The sequence below is a fragment of the Lathamus discolor genome, chromosome 1 (genome assembly GCF_037157495.1).
Source record: "Lathamus discolor isolate bLatDis1 chromosome 1, bLatDis1.hap1, whole genome shotgun sequence".
Classification (NCBI taxonomy): domain Eukaryota; kingdom Metazoa; phylum Chordata; class Aves; order Psittaciformes; family Psittacidae; genus Lathamus; species Lathamus discolor.
The window spans coordinates 36,738,644-36,760,837 of NC_088884.1; the positions used below are offsets into that span (position 1 = coordinate 36,738,644).

At 48.9% G+C, this 22,194-nt stretch overlaps 1 protein-coding gene across 7 annotated transcripts in view; it reads left to right on the forward strand.

Annotated features, from left to right (window-relative positions):
- Positions 1–22,194, forward strand: part of FRMD4A (FERM domain containing 4A) — a 287,437-nt gene that overhangs the window by 259,381 nt on the left and 5,862 nt on the right. For all 7 annotated transcript variants that reach the window (XM_065667663.1, XM_065667642.1, XM_065667653.1 and 4 more), the window contains exons 15-22: positions 5,722–5,855; positions 9,120–9,242; positions 12,324–12,552; positions 14,422–14,478; positions 14,939–15,176; positions 15,599–15,763; positions 17,563–18,422; positions 21,013–21,109. In XM_065667663.1, the coding sequence (XP_065523735.1) occupies positions 5,722–5,855; positions 9,120–9,242; positions 12,324–12,552; positions 14,422–14,478; positions 14,939–15,176; positions 15,599–15,763; positions 17,563–18,422; positions 21,013–21,109 (1,903 nt within the window). The remainder of the gene's footprint in view (positions 1–5,721; positions 5,856–9,119; positions 9,243–12,323; positions 12,553–14,421; positions 14,479–14,938; positions 15,177–15,598; positions 15,764–17,562; positions 18,423–21,012; positions 21,110–22,194) is intronic.

A 22,194-nucleotide genomic window follows, 5' to 3' on the forward strand; every position in this document is an offset into this window, starting at 1 on the left:
TCATTTCCTCTCAGCATCTCAGTCCTCCTCACTGGAGGGGCTGTCAGCACCATGAGGAGAGTGCTGAAACTGGCATGGGTTTGGAGCAAGGCTGCAAGGAAATATCTGTTGTGGCTGTCACACTGTCTGGTGAAGATCCTGCAGTGCAGTGTGAGGCACTCACTGCCCCACATCACTTACAGCTTCAAGACACAGCCAGGGGAGATGCAGTCTTTCACTGGGACAGTGACTTCCTCATGGTCACAGCAATTTAGGGCCAACGCCTGAGCTCCTTTTTGTTTCCCAGGCCCTTGGTCTCAGTCTCTGTACAGTGCAGAGTTGTAACTGTGGTAACTGGTGCTCCCAGGTCCGTTTCTGACAAGCTGACTTCTTAACTTCTGTCCTCATTTTGGCTTTGAAGGGATCTCCCAGAACAGTGAGCTGCTGTGATTTAGTTCAGGGATCTGCTCAGGATCTCTGGGAAATCCCTGAGCATCTGGGGCAAGGTTTGCCCCTGAATAAAAGCACTGCTTTCACAGTGGCAGGAGCCCACATCAGAGATAATTATCAGAACAAAATCAAGTCAAGTCTAAGGTGGGTTTTTCCTTTGGAGCGGTCTGTGCCATAAGAACTCTGCAGGGCTCCTGGCTAGTGATGAGCCCCTCTATCGCCGTTGTTCTGAACACCAGACCACTTTCTTCATCTCAGAGATGCCACAGAGGAACACCTCTGCTTCAGCTCTGCAGCCATGCTCAAGCATCCTCTGGCTCAGTGACTCCCATTCCTTCAGCAGCCGTGGAGGTTTCCTGCGCAGGGACCTGTTTACATGTGAAATGCCACAACAGAGCCCAGGCAGCCGGTTCTCCATCCGGAGGGGTTGTATCCCAGCTGGATCACCTGGCTAGTGCCAGAGCGGATGAACAGCACTCGCATGGCCTGTGAGCACGAGGGGCCATGAAGACAAGTCTCCCACAGGATATGTGAATGCATCCTGTGTGGAGCAGCTCCAGCTGGAGGATATCCTATGTGTCGGGATGAGACGAGAGATAGCGGCTGTCTGAGGTTACTGACTGTTGTGTGCTGACATCCTGGCTTGGTGAGTCAGCCCAAGCTCTGGCAAGCGTGGGGGGACCTTTCCTCCCTGCTCAGGGGACAGCCATGCACAGGGGACATCAGCCAAGTGCCAGCAAGCTGGAGCCAGCAGCCAGATGTTGCGTGAAGCGTTTGCCATATTTAGATATGTTTTTCCTGGAGAGGGAGGCTCATAAAATGAGGAATAGAATCATAGAATCAACTGGGTTGGAAAAGACCTTTCAGATCATCAAGTCCAACCATTACCTCAGCACTACCAAGGCCGCCGCTAGCCCATGTCACCGAGGGCCTCATCTACACAGTTTGTGAACACTTCCAGGGACGGTGATTCCACCCCTGCCCTGGGCAGCCTGTTCCAGTGCCTGACAATCCTTTTAGTGAAGAAACTTTTCCTAATAGAATAGATGCCTGGATGCTTTTGCCTTGCTGCTGCTCAGCCACCTTGTTGCATCTGATAGGACCAAGAGGAAACGGCCTCAAGCTGTGCCAGGGGAGGTTTAGGCTGGATATTAGAGCCTTGGCTCCCTCTGCTCTTCAGCATTCCATCTATCCTCCCTGCTTGTTTTCATCCTTCTCATGTATACCTTTTCCAAGCTGACATCACTGTGCTACAATAGGTGGAGGAAATAGGGACAACCAGTGAGTCACTGGTAGGGTTTTCCTCTCCAAATGGTGGTTCATATTGGTGGCCTCATCCCTTTGACAAGCTTTGAGGCAAAGCTTTACCAAGTGACACCTGGTAGCCAGGGCCCCCTGCAGATCTGCACAGGCACAGCACATTGCTTTGGTCACATCTTTTGGGAGTGTGACTCATTTCATGTTCCCATCAACATCACCAAGACTGGCCTGACCTCAGCAGTATTGGAGTGATCAGAAACCAGCACATTAGCACTGGTGAAGAAGCTCAGCCATTCATTCTGCCGAGTTGGACAAGGGAGGACCGTATTCTCCCTCCATTTCACAGCTCATGTTCTCCTGACTGTCAGTGGATGGAGAAACAGCCCAGAGATGCCAAGTGGGTATCAGAAGATAAGCAGTGTATCCGCAAACTAATAGAGTATTAAGTGAATGTTCAGGTCACTGAGCCCTGTGTCCCACCCTGTATGGAAAGGAGGAAAGAGAATGTACAATTAACTTGGCTTTGAAATTAAACCAGTAACATCAGCTATAAAACCATGTCCTCTTTTAGGGACATCAAATGGTTCTGCAGAAGTCTGTGTTAAAATGCAGTTTGGTAAATCTTTGCACAGCAAATGGGAAGGAGGCTCAATAATAATTGTCACAGAAAGGTTCAAAAGCCATACAGAGAAACTGCACATTTTAGCAACATTTCTCCTGCATTAGGAATCAGCCTTAATTGTAGGAGATAAAATACCTGAGAAAGCCTCCCAGTCCACCATCTCTGTTGCAGCAGGAGTCTCTCATGTTAGGACTGATCTTTCCGGACTGGTTTTCCTCTGTTGATGATCCCCTTTGGAAGACACTGGGCAGCCATGACTCAGTGAGCATCATATTTAATAAGGCTGATTTAAGGTAGTATTTGCTTGATTGGTTTGGTTTGTGCTGGTCTTTGATTATTTCTCTGGTTGTTTTTATGGCCTTTTGATTTGTTCTGACATTTTCGGGTCAGTTGCCACCAGCTTTAGAAGTGGATCTGTGGTCACAACCTTGCTCGAGGCTGGATTAATACATATTTATAACTAAAGAGCCTCTAATGGAAGCTGTAGGCAGCCCAGCAATATAAAGCACTATTCTCTGCTCACTTACAAGCATCTCACAGTGGTGTGAGTCTTTTGACTGATCAGGTCTCCCATTTGCTTTTCACCTGTGAGAACAAGCAGAGAATCCAACACATAGAAATCAAATAGTACACCCCAAAATAGTTCAGCTTTTAAAGAAAAGGTAGTATATTAAGAAACCCCAAACAGATAGAACAGGACGTTTTCTGAAGGAGAAACTTCAGAAAGTCTGAAGAACTCCTGCAGTATGCCCAAGAGATTGTCCAAGTCAGCTATGGTCAAGCTAAAAAACTTCAGGATCACAAGCCATGAACTGAGTGCCTTTGAACCCTCACTACACTAGAAGAGTTCGTGATACAAAGACACACTCGGAAAAGGTCAGTTTGACCTGGTTTAGTGGTGGTTCTGGCAGTCTTGGGGTAATGGTTTGACTTGATGATCTTAAAGGTCTTTTCCAACCTGATTCTATGATTAATGCCAAGGAGGGGTTGAGTTTGACTTCAGCAGTAATCCCAATGCTTAACTCAGAATGTGACGATGAGCTTCCAGATCTCCCCAGTTCCTTGCTTTCTGGAAGGGGTAAAAAGATGGCCAGATGTGCTCTCAGTGGACACTGCCACCGAACACTGGTTGAGACCAATGTGGATCTCACACAGGATAAGCACAGCTGGAGCAGATGCTGTGAACTGTCTGTGCTTGATTTGGGTCTGGACCAGCTCCGCCAGAAGCCATTTGTTTCCTTCTTGTCAGCATACCCCAGCTCAGCACAGGCGTCTGGCCAGGGTTTGGGCTATTCATATGCTTTTAAATGTTTCAGCATCCCTGTAGCTGCTGTGGCAACCCACAGTGCAAATACGAACAGCTTTTAAAAATAAACCTGGGGCCGGTGTGGAGCTAGGGAGCAGAGAGGAAGGGAAGGGGAACAGCAGTTGAAAGGGGAACGTAAGTCATTAAAGCTGTCATAAATGAAAAGAAGAAGGGGTGAAACATCTGTTGGAGTCATGAGCAAGTTTTTACCAGGACTCAGCAGTTTTTTGGCAATTCAGTAAAGAAATTGAGCGGTTCAGCTTTCACTAGTAACAGCTCACCAGGGTTACCATTAAGAAATACTAAATGCTAGAGAGCATTTGCCAGTGCAAACACAAGGCTTCTCTAGAATATCCCATCAAGTTCTTGCAGCACAGATGTGTTGGCAGAATTGAGTTGTGCTGCTCTATGAATGTAAACCCAAATGAAATGAGGAGGACTACAACAGCTAAAGAAGCATCTTACCATGATGACTCTGTCTGATGATGCTCAACCTTTCAAAAGCCCTTTGCTCACATCCTCCTCTTCAGGATAGCCATGTAAAAGGTGTGAGGAAGAGGGGTGGTGTTTCACAGTTAAGTGCCAGCTGTCTTCCTGTATGAAATCTGCAGAAAATAGTGGTGGAAGAGATCTGTGAGATCCTCAGCTCCCTCTGGGCCAGTGCAGAACTGTTTCATGGCACTGTTTGCCTCAGTCCTCTTTCAGTTTATCTTTAACGGTCTGCTGGAATAGCAGCAATGAAAGATGAAGCTGAAAGCACAAGTTTCACTTTGTTTTGGTGCCAAAACAAAGAGTTGTTCCCAGGTTCCTTCCAGAGCTCTGTGAAATGCCAGCAACCAACCTCCCCCAGTGTTTTCAATGTACGCTTGGAGGCCAAAGCAATCCTGTGCCACCCCATGGAAGACATCTCAGACACCTTAGATCACCTGTATATTTCAGTTAATGACCTGCTATGGAGTTTATTAAAAAGGGATCAGATGTAGACTTAGGTAGAGCTCCAGAGCTTTAGTGTGGAGCTGTAGCTCTCAGTGTTGCTGTGGACAGACATGGGATCATCCTGCTGAATCCACCACAGGCACCAGAACTCAGCTTTCCATAAAGCTAAGGGTGGAGGCTTGGAACTCTAGTTATAGCTTACCAGCTGCTGGTAATAAGAGTGAGAAGTGATGTAGAGATTGTGTTTACCCCTTCTTGAGCTTGCTTTTCATCTCACAGAATTGGCCATACCCTTCATGTTCTTAATCTGTGGCCAAGAGGTGTATCAGCTGCTCAAGCTGAGGACCCAAAAAATGGATACAAGCAACATTGCTTCTTTGAGATGCTAGATCTGGGATAGCAATTGATGCACCATCCCAAACCAAAATAATATGAGAAACACCACCAGTAAGTTCCCGTAAAGAGCTGAAGTTACAAATGCTGTCATTGAGGAACCGAATCTGACTTAATGTGTGGACTTACTTCAGTGGAAGTTGCTGGGTAATTGCCACTTGAAAAGTCAAGCCATTTGGACATTTATTGGTAAATATTTTGACCTATGCCTTCACAAGAACCAGCTACTGTCCCAGAGGGACCTGTGGGTTATTGCTGTTTGGTGTTTTACGGGAATCTTGGTAGGTAATTTTGTTCCATTATGTTTTCCACACAGAACAGGCACTATAAGTGGATTGAATTAAATGTTTTCTACAAGGAAAACTGCAGTTCTTAAGACGTAGCTTTATTGTCAAATGGTTTCTCCTAAGCTTTATTTCGAAAAAATGCACCTCCAGGGATCCATAAACTATGCTGTTATTTTGTTATTTGCCATTGGGAACTTGCATGGGAATGGTATAATTTTCTTTTCTAGGATCCTGACATGAATGACTGTGTTGCTTTTATTTTTCCAGATAATGAGTACAAGTGTCTTTGTGTGCCCCACTGCCCAACCCCTGTCTGATAGCTTAAACATTAAGAATTTGCCATAAACAAACATGACTGGGTAACACCTGCTTCATATCACAGTCATTCCCCCTTGGAAGGACTGCATCCAGGCTCTGGTAAAATTACAAGTGCTCCAGATGTGTATTCTGCTGTCGGCTGGCCTAGTGAAATCATTGTTTATTGACAGGTTCCCAAGAGTCAGACAGCTCTCAATCTGCCAAGAAAGACATGTTGGCTGCACTGAAATCCAGGCAAGAAGCTTTGGAAGAGACACTGCGCCAACGCTTGGAAGAGCTGAAGAAGCTCTGTCTCCGGGAAGCGGTAGGCAATGGACATTTTATACCTGTAACACCTTGTCGCTTGCACTGTTACAGCATGCTCCTTGTTTGGAGGTGGTGTGGAGTCAGGAAAAGAGATTCCTTCCATAGTCACCTCTTATAAGACCCATTGTACAAAGACCTAAGGAAGGTCTGGATGTTTCAACTCCAGATTGCAGTGGCACAGGATGTTTGCCCCCCAGAGAAGGGGGGTCATGCTGAGTACCCCACTGGACTGGGGCTAGGAGAGTGCTCCATGTCTGCTGTTTAAAATAATGTTTAAATGCATTCAGCCAGGCTTCTTATTGACTTGGTGAGAGCATGCAGCTACCTAAATGGCATAGGAAAGGCTGGCCTGCACACTGGTAATCACTTCTCAAATGCTTTTGGCTTCATCAGCAAAAAAAGACTCAACAAAACAGGCTGATGCACTTTCTTCTTGAAGCAGGCCTGACCTTACACGGTTTTCTTCTCCCAGCACATTCTTACATACAGCACTCAAGATCTTGTCTGCTTCATGTAGGCTCCCTTCATCCAATAAGCTCTGGCACTGCTGAGAGGAATTGCAGCGTAGTGGCAGACTTTGTGAACTGGAACCACTGTGATCATCCCAAGACGTGCAGGACAGCTCAGGAACTCATAACCTTCCCACTCGCTTGCCAGTTCATTCTTGGAGTACACGGGAGACCAGCTTAGACATCAGTTTAATGTCTGGGGAAGTCACAGTGCTGCTGCAGCTGGACATGGAGATCAGCAGCAGTGTACTTTTGGGTCATTCGTCAGTCCTCTCTTGTTTACCAGGCCTGAAAATGTGACTTTAATAACAAATGGTGATGTGTAACACAAGAGGAACCTGGCTGCAGACAGTGGCACTGAGATCTTCCAGTTGTTGCTTAATATGTGATGTGTATCTTGCCTTTGACAAAAACGGGGGTAGTAGGTCACTGATTCAACTGTCATTGCACTTTGTTTCAATTGCTCTATAGTTTAAACACCAAGATTAAGCTGTGAAAAATCACCTCCCAACAAAGAACATCCACAGAAGTTTCTGCTGCCTCTGTTCCCATCCATTACTACACACAGGCAATCCTTTCCCACCTGGGAAGTCCTGGTTGACTTCAGCAAGTACTCATGCTGATACAGGTCACAGGAACAGATTCAGTCTCCTCAGTCCATTGAGTACAGAGCCAAGATCATCTGCAGGAAGCAGTCAGGTGCTCTTCAGGGGCTGATGGACAAGGTCTCGAGGTCTCTGCTTGGTCCGGAGGAATTTACCACCTTAAGCTAACACTGCCTGACTGCCAATGATTAATGCCTTGCATCAGCAGCATGCAGATGTGCTTCTGCTGTAGCTGCAGGAGCTCACAGCCCAGTGCCTTCACTTGAAACCCAAGCACTTTGCAACAGCTCCCACTGGGGCATGGAGCTGCTGGTAAGGAGCAATATCTCCTTCATGTGCTGCAGCAAGGCTGGCCAGAGCCCATCTGTCAGCACCTTAAGAGCTGGTAGAAAGTGTTGGTGCTTTCTGTAGGGGATCCAAGAGAGGGAGTTGATGGACACGTGGAATCTGACCCTGTGTTAACAACCCTACAGCTCATCCATCAGCAGCCTGTAGTTGGAAGTATTTCCTCTCAGGCTGCCCTTCGTGCTTTCTGCTTTGGCACGGGAATGGCCAAAGCAGAGGGAGAAGACTGAAAACCAGGAGATTGAAAAGAGTTAAAAGTGGGGGTATAATCAAATCAGCATGGCCAGAGCCATTCCTAACAGTGGCATCAGGTTACTCCAGGCCATCACTACTCCAGTTACTTATTAATTCAGATTACATTTCAGGACCGTGCCTGCAAATACTTTTCAGCTTATGGAGGCAGCATGGTAGCCCACATACATTTTGTTCTGCTCCACTCTTGGGCATTTTACAGAAGACATTAACTCTTTCCCCACTGCTTCATAGGAAGTTAGGGGTTATAAAGAAAACAGCCTTGTTTCCCTCTGGAAAGGATACAGGAATCTGTGTCTGGATGCAGTGCTTAGAGCCACATCTCACTAGAAGGAGCACACTTTGGAAGAGAAGCTGAAATAACCCCACAGGGGCAAAGCAGAATGGGACTGAGACATTGCAACTGTGCCTCCTGCAATAGGGGGTTGCACTCCTCGGCACAGAGCTGTGCTGCAAACCCACTTTTGCTGGGAATTGCTGAAAGGAGGGATTTGAAAAGGCCAGGTCCTTGTTTCCAAGTGACCTGAAAAGAAGAGAAAGAAAAACCCCATTAGGGAGCCAGGGAGGGGCCGGGGCAGGCAGGGACCTGAGCTGCGCAGCACTTGCATTAAGGTCAGCTGCTGTTCTTCGGGATTCAGATGATTTAGGTTACTCTGCCAGCTGGATCCTCTCAAGGCTGATGCTAAGGAACACAAAAGCCTTTTGTCCTTCGTGGGGAGACTTTTGAGTACAAGAAGGCTCCTGCCTTTTTCTGTAGACATTTGAATGCCTTCAATTCAGATATGTGTGGCTGTATTGTATAGTCCAGGGGAAAAAACCCACAGCATTAACATCAGTAGTGGTGCTCCCCGCTTCCTGTGTTCTAGATATTGCTCAGTTCTATGGGGTTTGCTTCACATTTTGAACAAATCTTTGGAAATAACTCCATCAGTCTGACAAAGCATCAGCTAATACTGCTCCAAAGCCACCCGTGAGGTCACTGGGGTTTGGAAGGGGCTCTGATACATGAAGTGTTATCAGATAGGTAATGAGGTACCAGGCACTGCTTTTAGTGACCGTTTTCAATGCATTCCTCTCAGACACATCATGAATCAGGTGGGAATGTTTTGCTGTGCAGGTCATAACCTGCACGGCTGTTGCTGTTGTGGCTTTCTGACTCAGCAGACCTGCATCCTGCATGAGGGCTCTTAGATCTGCTCACTCCCCTCTCAGAAGCTCCTTCCTGCTCACCCTGAGGCAGTCTGTTCAGCCTCAGGCCCCAACGCCCTAAGGATGGGCACCACCTACAGACCTACCCTGGGCAGGCCACAAGAATAATCTGCATTCATTCATTCACTCACAGGTTAAAGAAAAGCTCCCCACCCTCAGTGTCAGGTTCTGGGATGAGTTTGCAGGGCCGGGTGCTCTCTTCTATGTTTATCAGCTGGCTGAACTGGATGTGTTGTTAATGAATGCCTGTCATTTTATAGTCATGATTGAAGAGCGGTGTTGTTCTCTGCTCTGCTCTGCTGCAGGACTTCCCAGACTGCTAACAGCATTTTCTGCTTACAGGAGCTCACAGGAAAGCTGCCACGAGAATACCCACTGGATCCTGGGGAGGAGCCGCCTATTGTTAGGAGAAGAATAGGAACTGCCTTTAAACTGGATGAGCAGAAGATCCTGCCTAAGGGAGAGGTGAGGCTGTGCCCTTCCCTTCCAGCCCCATGTCCCCACCTCAGGTCTCTTAAGATATCCACCATGCATCACGTAGGAAGCATCAGTCCTATAGTCATAGTTACATCAAATGACTGTAGCTGGTCACAATGCCTTTATATATATATAATCAGATATAAAGCAGGGGAAGCAGTGAGAGTTGGTGGCCTTAGTTCAGACTTAAAGGTGAAACCCTTAAGGTTCAGCCCTGGCTTTGCTAGAGGTAACAAATAGCCTGGGTGAACAACAGGACCATGACAGTCCAAGAGCTCTGGTGACCAAGTGCAGTGATTTGTGTGAGTAGGGAGAACACCCTTAAGCCATCTGAGCCCTGCTGCTGCCCTGAGTTATTGCAAACAGCCACTTGCTCTCTGCTTCAGCAGCAATCTGAATTCACGTCTCCCCTAAGCAGGGCGAAAAGCATCACAGTTATCCATCTTAGCCCTGCAACAGCAAGATGAAAGCATTTTGCTCCCCAGTCCTTAAACAAAAGAGCCTTCATCCCTACCTATGGGGAGCTGGAATTATGTTTTCCCAAGTTTGCCAGGGAGTGTTTGTTCTCTTCCCTTGCTCCCACAACGTGCTGGGTCAGTGCCCTGAACCATGGCTGTGAAAACAGGCCTGCAGCAGCTGTAAGGCGGGACCGGATCCACAGAAAAGCTATTGTCTGCAGAGACGCATTTGTCTCAAGACACTTGTGTATATTCCAGGCTTGAGTTTCCCTTTTATTTTTGTAAGAGGAGAGACTGGAGCTGTGTGACTGTGTGGTTTAGGGCTCGGCTCAGGCAGGGAATTAACTGTTTGTCGTTTCATTGGCATTTTCCTGCTGCTGGAAAAATAAACAGCTGGAGCTCTTTAGTTGTGTTCTCAATGAAGCCTGGGAGAGGAATTCCAACAGTCAGATATTCATGAACCAACACATTTAATTAAGCTTTTCAAAAGGAAAGCACAGCTTAGCTGAGTTATTCCTGAAACCCCTGCAGTCTGCTCAGTTAGAATCTGATCTCCAGCTTCCCCACATCTTACTGCTACAGGGCAGCTTTTGGGGCCAGCAGGTGAGGAATCTCCTTGCTCCCGTGGCAAGGTTAGGTGGGGAGAGCAGGCAGGTAAAGCAGCTCCTCCCCACTGCAGGCACTCTGCCTTTTGGCAGCAGCAATCCAAACACGCTGATTCAGCTTTTCTCTGCCTCCCTTTTCATCTGTCAAACTTGAAGACCCTGTTGAAAACCATAAATTTCTCTTCTTGAGGAATGACGTTGAGCTCTGTTTATTTGGCTGCCGCTTTGAGAGCCAGCAGTGATTTTCAGGTGCTTTTCAGCAAACGCAAACATTAGAAACTCCATTTAAAACAAAAGGTGAAATACTGCCTCAGGCATGTAAATTCAGGACTGATATTACCAACTGTGACAAGGCCCTTCCATCTGAAGGCAGATGATAGTTCTCATTTTCAGAGGCTTTATTTATAGGGGCCTCACTGGAAGAAGATAAACAGTTATGGCCCAGAGGAAAATGAATATGTTTTTTCTAAGATATACTGAATGATTTAGAACTGAATCTGTGAAGGTCTGGGATGACAGCTCACATCAAGCTCACCGTACCTTTACTAAGAGCTTTGGCAGAGTAAGACTTGCACAAACGGGTCCTATTGTATTTCTTGGTAATCGCCTCTACCTGGTCCATAATTCCTGGTTCTGGGAAGGATTTTACCAGAAGGCAGCAAATCAGGTTTCAGGCCTTAAAACTCCGTGGTGTTAAATTCACTTTTAATAAATTGGCACTAACAGAGCTTAGAAACTCCTCAAAGCAAAAAGGGATCTGTTAAAATGATGAGGGGTGGGTTCAGTGTTCAGTAAAGTGAGGGAAATGATCATTATGGGTTTAAGGCAGTGCTGACTCACCACGGACAGCAAAAGGATAAAGCCCAGAATAAAAACTTGAGAGAAAACTTCAGTCTGATCAAATCCCACAGCTCTTGCAGCATACGCTGCTGCTGGACAAAGAGAAAGGGTCTGAATTTGCATAACGGGATCTCCATGAATACACATCCATCAGCACTTGCCATCTGAACTCCCACCATTCACTGACAGTGAAACAGCTTGTCCTTTTTTCCCCCTCATTTGCAATGTGCTGTGTTCCCCTTCCCAGCAGACTAACAGCAGAAACTCCATCGAGCAGGGGAAGGCAGCCAAATCCATTACAGATTAGCAGGGATCTTTGGAGCTCACAGCTTGAGGTCCCTGTGCAAACCAGGAAGCTCTATATTGGCTTCTGCATTGGCACATATTGGCCTAAATCCCTTGGCTTTGGAGGATAACTAAACTCCAGTAGGTAGCTTCCAGGGTACCCCTGGTTGCACTTAAAAACTCAGCTGAGACACTGCAAGGGCTAATGTTGGAGGCAGTAGTTATGTTTGGCATAAAGAAAGCTTACTGTTACACACTGCTCGCTCTGAAATCACCCTCCTGGCTTGTACCTTGAGGAGACAATTTTCTGGTGCAATGAGTTGCAGCAGCTCATATTATCCCCTGGAATTTGACAGCCATAGGCCAGGGAGGAATTATCCCATCTTTGGCTTTTTCACCCCAAGGACTTTGGTGGATGCCAAGCAGACCTGTCAAGGAGGTTAAAGCTGTAGCTTCGCATCAGTACATAGCATTGATTTCAAATGGGGCTCAAATTTGGAGACGGGAAACAGGGAGGGGTGGATAAGGAGGCAGGGATCACCCATAGATAGATGTAACAGGATGAATGTGTCAGCAGTAGAGCTAGGCCATATTGAACTGCATGAAAATCCAAACAGCACATTAGGGTTAGGGCTGGAGCACACACATTCCCCTTGCATGCGTCATCACTTCCACCAGCTGTGCTCCAGGCATTCATATGAGCAGATGAAGGTGAGGTGGGCATGTTCAGGGAGGCCCTGAGATGAGGGGAGCAGCATGACCATGGATGCTTTGCTGATGGAGAGCCTTGGTTGGAGGCCATGGCAAGGTTCAGTGGGAGCTACCCCATAGCTGTGCTGGGAGAGTTTGATGGCAGCCAGAATCCACTTGCCTTTCCCCAGGAGGCAGAGCTGGAGCGCCTGGAGAGGGAGTTTGCCATTCAGTCCCAGATCACAGAGGCTGCCCGGCGCCTGGCCAGTGACCCAAACGTCAGCAAGAAGCTGAAGAAGCAGAGGAAGACATCCTACCTGAACGCACTGAAGAAGCTGCAGGAGATCGAGAATGCCATCAATGAGTATCGCATCAAGTCTGGGAAGAAGCCAACCCAGAGAGCCTCCCTGATCATAGATGGTAAGTGGGACAGTGGGACAGCACCCATGGCATCACAGAAGGGTCTGTGGAGGGCAGGGGGCAAAATCTTTGCTTTGAGGCACAAATCATAGAATCACAGAATGGTTTGAGTTGGAAAGGACCTTAAGATCATCCAGTTCCAACCCCCTTCCATGGGCAGGGATGCCTCACACTAGACCATGTCACCCAAGGCTCTGTCCAATTCTGTCTTGAATGCTGCAGGGATGGAGCATTTACCACTTCTTTGGGCAACCCATTCCAGTGCCTCACTGCCCTCACAGTAAAGAACTTCTTCCTTATATCTAATCTAAACTTTACCTGATTAAGTTTAAACCCATCACCCTTATCCTGTCACTACAGTCCCTAATGAAGAGTCCCCCTCCAGCATCCTTGTAGCCCCCCTTCAGATACTGGAAGGCTGCTATTAGGTCCCCATGCAGCCTTCTCTTCTCCAGGCTGAACAGCCCCAACTTCCTCAGCCTGTCTTCACACAGGAGGTGCTCCAGACCCCTGATCATCCTCGTGGCCCTTCTCCATCCCACATCTTCCCTATCCTGTCTGGAGGACTCTGCAGGTGCTGTCCTCTCCCATCCTGCGTGCTGTGCACTGGGGCTGTGCTGGTTCACAGCACAAGGAGCAGTGTCATGCTGCAGAGTACAAGCCTGCCAGGAAAGCAGACTGTGAGCCCTTTGTTCACTTATAACATCACTGTGTTAACATCTCCTCCAGAGTGGTGCTGTACAAATACAATCAATGTTCACAGATTGGGGTGAGCTGTCTAGCTGAAAGGCATCTGTACGATCAAAGTGTGGCAGTGTCATTGCTGTGTTCAAATGCTTTTTTTTTCCTTTCTAATTTTTTCTTTACAATGGAATTCTCAGGGCACTTTATGGATTACTGGGTTGTTGATTGTTTTTTCATGAAATCCATTAACTTGCTGCCATGGTTCTTTCTCCCTTGCTGATTTTGCCCTTTTCCTTTGACTTGCAGAGCTTTTCTCTGTGCGTCTGTAGCAGGAACTGAGATTAGAGCTGCTGCATTTGTGACCTGGGTACCAAGGTACACTGCAGCCAGGGATAAAAGGCAGCCAGGAGGACACAGGATGAGGGAGGCAGCTCAGTGTGTGCATGCCAAGGATATGAGAGCTGCTCCTGCTGCTACAGAGGATGCTCAGAAAGCATTTCCCTGAATAACACAAAACTGGTACCTAGTGTGAGCCTTTAGTTAGCAACAGGATGACCATTTTAAGAAGGTGGGGATCAAACCCAGAGTCCTTAAGGCCCGAGATATAAATCTTTCCAATGGCACCACGCCGTTTTGCATCCTCTGGGGATCTCAGCTCTCCCTTGTGACTCAGTCTTAATCTCCATTAATTGACAAGAGTTAGCAGCTCCTTGAAAGGCAGCCTGCTAGTGAGAGGCCTGGCCTGCAGCTCTGCTCTCAGGGACTGAGAGTGCTGAGTCAGTTGTTCATAGGAATCTTGCCTCTCAGCTATGGGAGGAGGAAGATGTGGGTGACTGCTTAAGGTTCAGACTCAGTGGACAAAGATCACAGAGCAGTTCAGTAGTCGCAGTGATTCTCGGGCTTGGGATTTGGCTGGAAGGGACCTTAAAGCTCCTCCAGTTCCAAGCCTTGCCATGGGCAGGGACACCTTCCTCTAGAGCAGGTTACTGCAAGCCCCTGTATCCAACCTGGCCTTGAACACTGCCAGGGATGGGGCAGCCACAGCTTCTCTGGGCACCCTGTGCCAGCACCTCAGCACCCTCACAGGGAAGAGCTTCTGCCTAAGAGCTCATCTCAATCTCTCATCTGACCATCTAATATCCAATATTTCCTAATGTGACCATCTCTATATTTTCTTCCCTTCAGAAGGAAACATTGCCAGTGAAGACAGCTCCCTCTCAGATGCCCTTGTTCTCGAGGATGGTACGTTTCTGCTATATGTTCTAGAGGGCAGGAAGTTAAAAAGGAGGGATGTGTGAGCTCCTGATTGACACTCAAAAGGAGGAACTGTTCTGTGTAACAATCCATGCAAAAATCCCAGTATCAAAAACACTTGGTTTCCCCTGACTCCACCTTGTAGCCAGACACCAGGCCTGGAGCAGTGAATATTGCTGCTGAATTGAATCTGAATTCTTTCAGAAGACAGTCCCAGAATCCCCCTTATTTCCTCTTAATGTCACAGTTGGTTTAATTCATTGCACAATCTTGTTGGGCATCCTTTCCCAAAATGGGAATGTCAGCTGGTGCACTACTAACAGCTGGGTCTTCAGGTTGCTCCTGAGCGCAGCCAGGGGAAGCAGGGTGAGGAAGCAGGTTCAGGAGGTGTTGTGCTGCCATGCAGGTGTCACACAGCCATCACCTCTCCCCCTTCTTCTCTTCACAGAGGACTCTCAGGTCACCAGCACAATCTCCCCTCTCCAGTCCCCACACAAAGGACTCCCTCCCCGGCCCCCCTTGCACAACAGGCCGCCCCCCCCGCAGTCACTGGAAGGCCTCCGCCAGATGCATTACCACCGCAATGACTACGACAAGTCCCCCATCAAACCCAAGATGTGGAGCGAGTCATCCTTGGATGAGCCCTATGAGAAGGTCAAGAAGCGTTCCTCACACAGTCATTCCAGGTGAGCCAGTTACCTTGAGGCTCCATTCCAGAGATATCCTCTGCTTTCACGAGGGATGGGTGTGAGCCCTGTCAAACTTCCAGAAGCCGTCCCATACCAAAAGGAGGTTTTTAGGTGTTTTGGACAATAGGCATGTCATAAAAATAGGCTGCAGCCACAAGAGCTGCTTCATATCTTGGTGTTACTGTAAAAACCATTTAGAAAGGAAGAATGGTGGATCTTCTGAGGGCTTTGGCAGGGCTTGGCCTTGACCTCTGGCTAATGCAGAAGCACAGACAATGTCTGGGATGCAGCACCAGCTGCCCCAACTCCCGCTCCCCCCCACAAGATCACAGGCACATGCCTGAGATCTGGAAAGAGGCATGGGAGCCCTTTTCCCGACATCCCTGCCCGGAAACTGACACAGGGTGTTTGCTCTGCAGCAGTCACAAGCGGTTCCCCAGTACCGGGAGCTGTGCTGAGGCAGGAGGGAGCAGCTCGCTGCAGAACAGCCCCATCCGGAGCCTTCCTCACTGGAATTCCCAGTCCAGCATGCCATCGACGCCGGATCTACGGGTACGCAGTCCGCACTACGTCCACTCCACGCGGTAAGTCTTCTCTCACCTTACCTGAAATAAATGTTCTTGGCTTCATCCTTCCCCTAGGATATGAATTAATTCCCAGTTCAGGAAAGGAAATAAACCAGTCCTGTTCGTGTAAAAGGCTCATGTACGGCTGTTGCCAGTAAGAAATCTTTCCTGAACTGAGATCCTGAAATCACTTCACATCAGCATGATCCTGCCCCTCATCGCTTCCCCAGAAGTAACCAACCTGTTCTTCCAATGGGACCTTTCATCTCAGGGACTGTTTATAGGTGCTCCAAACCCCACTTTTAAAAGAGTTATGGAGCTACTGCTAAACTCTGCAGTAAATTCCGCCATGGATCCCTGAAGAGAACATGTTGTTTCCTGACTGCTACAAACTGTTGTGTAGTGTTAGTTCTCTCTCATAGATAAAATGTTGGCGTGCGTGTGAACTTGTGTGGAGAGAGAGCCTATGTAAAGCAATCCACCCAAGGATCCAGGTGGCACTGGAATGAGCCCAGGGTTGACAGAGGAAAGAGCTGAAGTGTGTAAGGGATGTGATTTCATGTGCATGGCCCAATTTGAGTCCAATTTTCATCAGGATTTCTACAAAGTGTTCAGCTTCGTTGCTATTTTGCTCTCTTTTGGACAAATCCCATGGACACTGCAGGAAGCAGAGCTGAGCCAAAGCTGTGTTAGGTACCCTGCCTTAAGGTGAAGTGCTACCATCATTCAGCTCAGCATAAATCAAGAGTCATGCCAACACATCAGACTTGGGCAGAGACAATACAAGGCATTAAGACCCTGGGTTAAGTGTGTTAGAAGTGTTTGGCCGAGAGTACCTTTCACAAGTGCAATGTTTGTTAACACTGCAGCCAAGCTGCATGAGAAACAAGCCTGGCGCAAGGCTTGAGAAGCAGCCTTGACCGGGTAGGGACCATTTGGGTGTTTGAAATAACCATTGCTTGCTCTGTGGCTCGTTCATGAGCTGCATGCCCTGGCCTTGGCCATCCATCACGCCAGTGTGTGGCTCGTTGCAGGGTGTTCCTGCTCCCTGAACAGATGGCTGAAGCTCTGCAAACAGCTGGGGTGAATAGAGACCACCCAGACTTGGCCATGAATCGAGCCTTGTAAGCTGTGATTTGGGGTGGTTGCCTGAAGGGGCCATCACCCAGTAGCAGTCCCACACATGCTACCCATGGCTGGGCCCCAGTAAAACCGAACTGCTCATCAGAGGTGACTTTTTCAGTGACCAGGGTAGAAATCACTGCATTCTGGGCTAAGTATGGGCTGTCTCTGTCTGTTTGTCTGTCTCACATCAGGTGGATTGTACCTGTGCAGAGCATTCAAAGGCTACTTGTGAGGGAATCCCACCTTTGAGGCTAAAGTCTTGGGGTCTGCAGAGCTGGAGTGAGGTGAACCTGGTATACAGGGATGGGGCTGATCCAAACAGCTCTGCCACGGGGCCACACCAGCAAAGCTGGGGTTTGAGGTTCCCCGTTTTGCCCTTCAGATTGGGTCTTCCCCAGGATGGCAAGTCACAGAGGAATTGTGCTGGTCAAGGGTATGTCCCATGTGGGGCTGCAGACTGAATGCCGCCACCAAAGAGACTGGAGAGGAACAGGAATAGGACCTAATCACTCCAAACCCTGCAGCAGGGAAGTAGCTTGCTCTGCAGGCAGCAGCCCCACACAGTGCTGGGGGGGGTGTCCAGGTTTTCAGTGCCCTCAGAGTCCATTGCCTGTGAAGCTTGTCTTGTGTGCAGAAGGGGATGGGGAGTGCTCTGTCCTGGTGACTTACCAGCCTGGATTTCTTTCCTGCAGGTCAGTAGACATCAGCCCAACCAGACTGCACAGCTTAGCTCAGCACTTTAGACACCGGAGCTCTAGTTTGGAGTCGCAAGGCAAGCTCCTCGGCTCTGAAAATGAGACAGGGAGCCCCGATTTCTACACCCCAAGGACTCGTAGCAGTAACGGCTCTGACCCCATGGATGACTGCTCTTCCTGCACCAGCCATTCCAGCTCTGAGCACTACTATCCTGCTCAGATGAACCCCAACTACTCCACCCTGGCAGAGGATTCCCCATCGAAAGCCAGAGAGCGGCAGAGGCAAAGGCACAAATCGGCAGGCAACCTGGTCTCTTCCAATTCAGGGAGTATGCCCAACCTGGCTGCGAGGAACGGGACGGGACACCACCGTGTGTACCTGCACAGCCAGAGCCAGCCCTCCTCCCAGTACAGGATCAAAGAATATCCCCTGTACATTGAGGGCAGCTCCACACCCGTGGTGGTGCGGAGCCTGGAGAACGACCAGGAGGGACACTACAGCGTGAAAGCACAATTCAAAACCTCCAACTCCTACACGGCAGGGGGGATGTTTAAGGAGAACTGGCATGGGGATGAAGTGGACTCTGTCAGGCTCACCCCTTCCCGCTCCCAAATCATAAGGACTCCATCTCTGGGCAGGGAGGGCCACGATAAAGGCTCGGGTAGGACTGCAGTGTCGGACGAGCTGCGGCTCTGGTACCAGCGGTCCACGGCCTCCCACAAGGAGCACAGCCGCCTCTCGCACACAAGCTCCACCTCCTCGGACAGCAGCTCCCAGTACAGCACATCTTCACAAAGCACCTTTGTGGCGCACAGCCGGGTCACGAGAATGCCTCAGATGTGTAAAGCAACATCAGGTGAGAGCCCAGCCTGGGCAAAGTGGAGGGATACAGGGGAAGTTCAGGTTAGATATAAGGAGGAAGTTCTTTACGGTGAGGGTGCTGAGACCCTGGCACAGCGTGCCCAGAGAAGCTGTGGCTGCCCCATCCCTGGCAGTGTTCAAGGCCAGGTTGGATGGGGCTTGGAGCAACCTGCTCTGGTGGAAGGTGTCCCTGCCCATGGCAGGGGGCTTGAACTGGATGAGTTCAAGGTCCCTTCCAGACTAAACCATGGTTTGTTTCCATCTTCTTTCCTTGCCATCCTAAATTGCAGGGTATGATCCCAGGCTCCATGTCAGAGGCGGCGGCCAGGAGCACAGTCAGCAGAAGGGGCTGCAGTGCGGGTGCCACAGTCAGGCATTGCTTGGGACAGAGATCAGAGATGAAGGGACTTGGAGCAACCTGCTCTAGTGGAAGGTGTTTATGCCCATGCAGGGGTTGGAACTGGATGATCTCAAGGTCCCTTCCAGCCCAAGTCATTCTGTGATTCTATGATTCATCCTGCATGGGTTCATGCTGGAGAGCAAAGCCAGACCATAGCACATTATCTGGCCTTCACATGCTGCTCACCAAGCCTGTAGGCATAAGACCGGGGGCAAGCCTTGTCCAACACACTCATCAGGTGGGAATTCTTTCCATGCAAATCATCACTTTGCAATGATCAGCTCAAAAGACACTGAGGGACCAAAGCCCTGTTGTTATCAAGTCTTTCCTCAGCGTGCAGCTGGGTTTTGGATGACGGCACTAGCAGCCAAACATGGAGAAACCATGAGTGGGGAGTCTCTTAGTAACCACAGTGAGGACAGCGATGCAGCAAGTGAGAGCTCAGCACAGACCAGGAGAGTGCATGTCCTTGGTGAAATACCAAAAGCATGAGGAAGGTAAAATGGGGAGCATTCCAGCCCCTCCACCCCCAGTGAAAATGCTTGAGCAATGACATCTCTGTGCACTGCTGGGACTTGGCTTTCCCTTGCAGTTCCAGCAGCTCTGCTGATAGCATACTGCAATTCAGAGTGCTTTAGTTTGTGCAGTGTTGTGCCCATTGGGCAGGTACAGAGCTCTGCACAGCTCTGTGCTGTTAATATTAAATGGTGAGAAAACAGCCAAATTCATTAAGCTGAGGAGGCCACTGTGTGCTGTGGAACAGCCCAAGGTTAAATATTTACTGGCCATCAGTCACTGCTGGACAAGCCAATTTGGACACATCAAGGACTTGCTAAAACCCCGAATCCAGCCCCATGGGTGCACTCAGAGAGGAGGTTTGACACCAGGCTCCTCGTGGGCCTGAGAAGAGGCTGATCTATGTGTGATGCCAACACTGGTAGGAGGCTCAGATGTGGACCAAGACACAGTTCAATAGCTGCTGTAACCATCCTGTGTCTCCATACGAAAATTTATCTTCCCCCCTTTGATGAATGGGCATTTCTCTTCCACCCAGCAGCAGAAAATGCCTGAACATAGGAAAGCTTTGCCTTGCTTAGCTTTGGAAACTGTATCAGTTCAATGAGGTAATGTAGGGGGGTTTAGGGGGGAGCATGTAAAAGCTGCTGTCAAGCAGCCCATTATGCCACCCAGCTGGGTCTTTAAATCTAAATGTGATAGCTGGGCAGCACAGTGGGAACTGTGCTCAGTAATCACAGCTTGTGGTGACCAGCTGGCAGGTAGATTGCATTCAGTGTCCAGTTAGAGCTATGGGAGGATACTGACCTCCAGGGCTGTCAGCTCCAAGGAGCAATTAAAGTTTGGTTCTCTCTTTGAGTGTCATTTGGTAGCAGGTGAAGAATTTAACAGCACACAAGGGGCTGCCAGGTAGAAACAGCCATAATTTTAGTCGATGAGCCCTAGCCAATAAGTCTACTGGACTGCACACTGTCCTTCAGCAAGTCATACTTCTGGGCATATAGTAAATTTGGAGGGTCAACACTGTATGTATTTGAGGAGGAAGAAAGATTGGTCAGGTGGATTCCTCCAAGAACCACTGCCAATGGCACATTTTTAGTCTAGCTTGTTTCCATCTTTGTTGAAGATGAACCTTCCTCTGGTCCACAGCAGTAGCATCAGCAAAACCCAACTTCAGTTTTCTATGCACAGTGAAAGGTAGTTGTAGCTTTTGCAGTCTTCAGAGCTGACTCCCTCCTTTGTAGATGAAGCAGTGTTCTTGTCCATCCTGTCACCACTGCCAGTCCTGGCTCCCAGGGACACAGAGCATCTCCCACCACCAAGGGAAGCAGGACAGGCTGGGCTCCTCCATCTTCCATGGAGATGTGCAGCAAACCCCATTAGCTTTCATGCTGGGACAAGCGTGGTGCTTCCCAGGCAGGCTCAGGAGAGTCTGGGCGGTTGCACGCAGGCTGAAACAAAGCATTCCTGCAGAGCTGAGGATGGATCCAGCCATGACCCACAGCAGTGTCAGCAGTAGGCTGGCTGCTCCTGTGCCGCGTTCGGGATGAGGTCTGACTCCCAGGCGGTGTTTGCTCACAGCCAGACAAGTTCCTGCTGCTCTGACTACGCTGACCCTCGTGCCCTCACCTCACTGGTTCTTTTCCTGCCCCCTTGGGTTGTTTTCCAGCTGCCTTACCTCACAGCCAGAGGAGTTCGACGCCGTCGAGTGAGCTAGCAGCCACGCCGCCGGGCAGCCCGCACCACATCCTCGCGTGGCAGACTGGGTGAGTGTCCGTGCCATTGGGTTAAACAACTCACTTAACTCAGTGCCACACTAGCACAGGGACAGCACACACAAGGGGAGCATCTTCCAGGTCCTCCATAGCCTGCACATCTGCACAGAGCATTCCCAGTTCCCATCCGGAGTGGTGGAGCTGTAGTTCAGGCTGACCAAGACACAACCATGCCACCCACACCAGCAGCACTGCTCCAAGCAGTGCCAGATCCACAGGGAAAGAAGCCTTGCAGGTTCTTCCTGCTTGGGCAGTCTCCTTCCTCCAGTCTTCCTATGTTGAAATAGCTGATCTTTCCTGTAGCAACCATCCCACTGGCTGTGCTGACCAGGAGGATCTTTGTTGGAAACGAAGGGTTAGGTGCCTGCCATACTTGCGTCTAGTTTTTCTGCTACGTTTTCCCTAGCAGTGCATCTTAATGACTATAAAGTGCACTTCTTTTCAGCTACCACTAACTTACCATGAGTGAGTTATTCCATGCAGGTAGCCATTACTCACATAAATACAGTAACTGGGTTCTTTGGCACCTCTTTGTAAGCCAGTGAGTTCCAGGTGTAAGCAAAGAGCATTCTGTAAGCACCCGTGGGTATTCTGCAGCAAGCTCCAGTAATTCTGGCCTGCCATATGAAATAAAGATCATTCCCAGATCCCCTCTAATTCAGCACATCCCAGATTTCTGCATCTAAATGGAGTTTGGTGAGATCAGCTATAAAGTTTCAGACTACAGCCTCAAAATACCACGTCCTTGAATAGGAAACCAGGTACGATTCCCTGAGCTGTTACCAGTCCCAGTTCACATTGCAAACATTTCACTGTGCAGCCACTGGAAAATCATACTCCTTAATTTCTTCTGGTCACCTGTGACCGAGTTTGAACTCTGGTTTCACTCCAGCACTGCTTGTGACTGTGCTATAAAATGGAGATGAGGAGCACCATAACCACAACCCCCTTAGACCTACCTTGGATTCTGATATCCAGCTTCACATGGGCTTTGCATGGGCTTCCAGCTTTAGAACAGGAGGATTTTCCTGGTCCCATTTCACAAAAGGCCAAGGGATCACAAGACAGGCAAATGG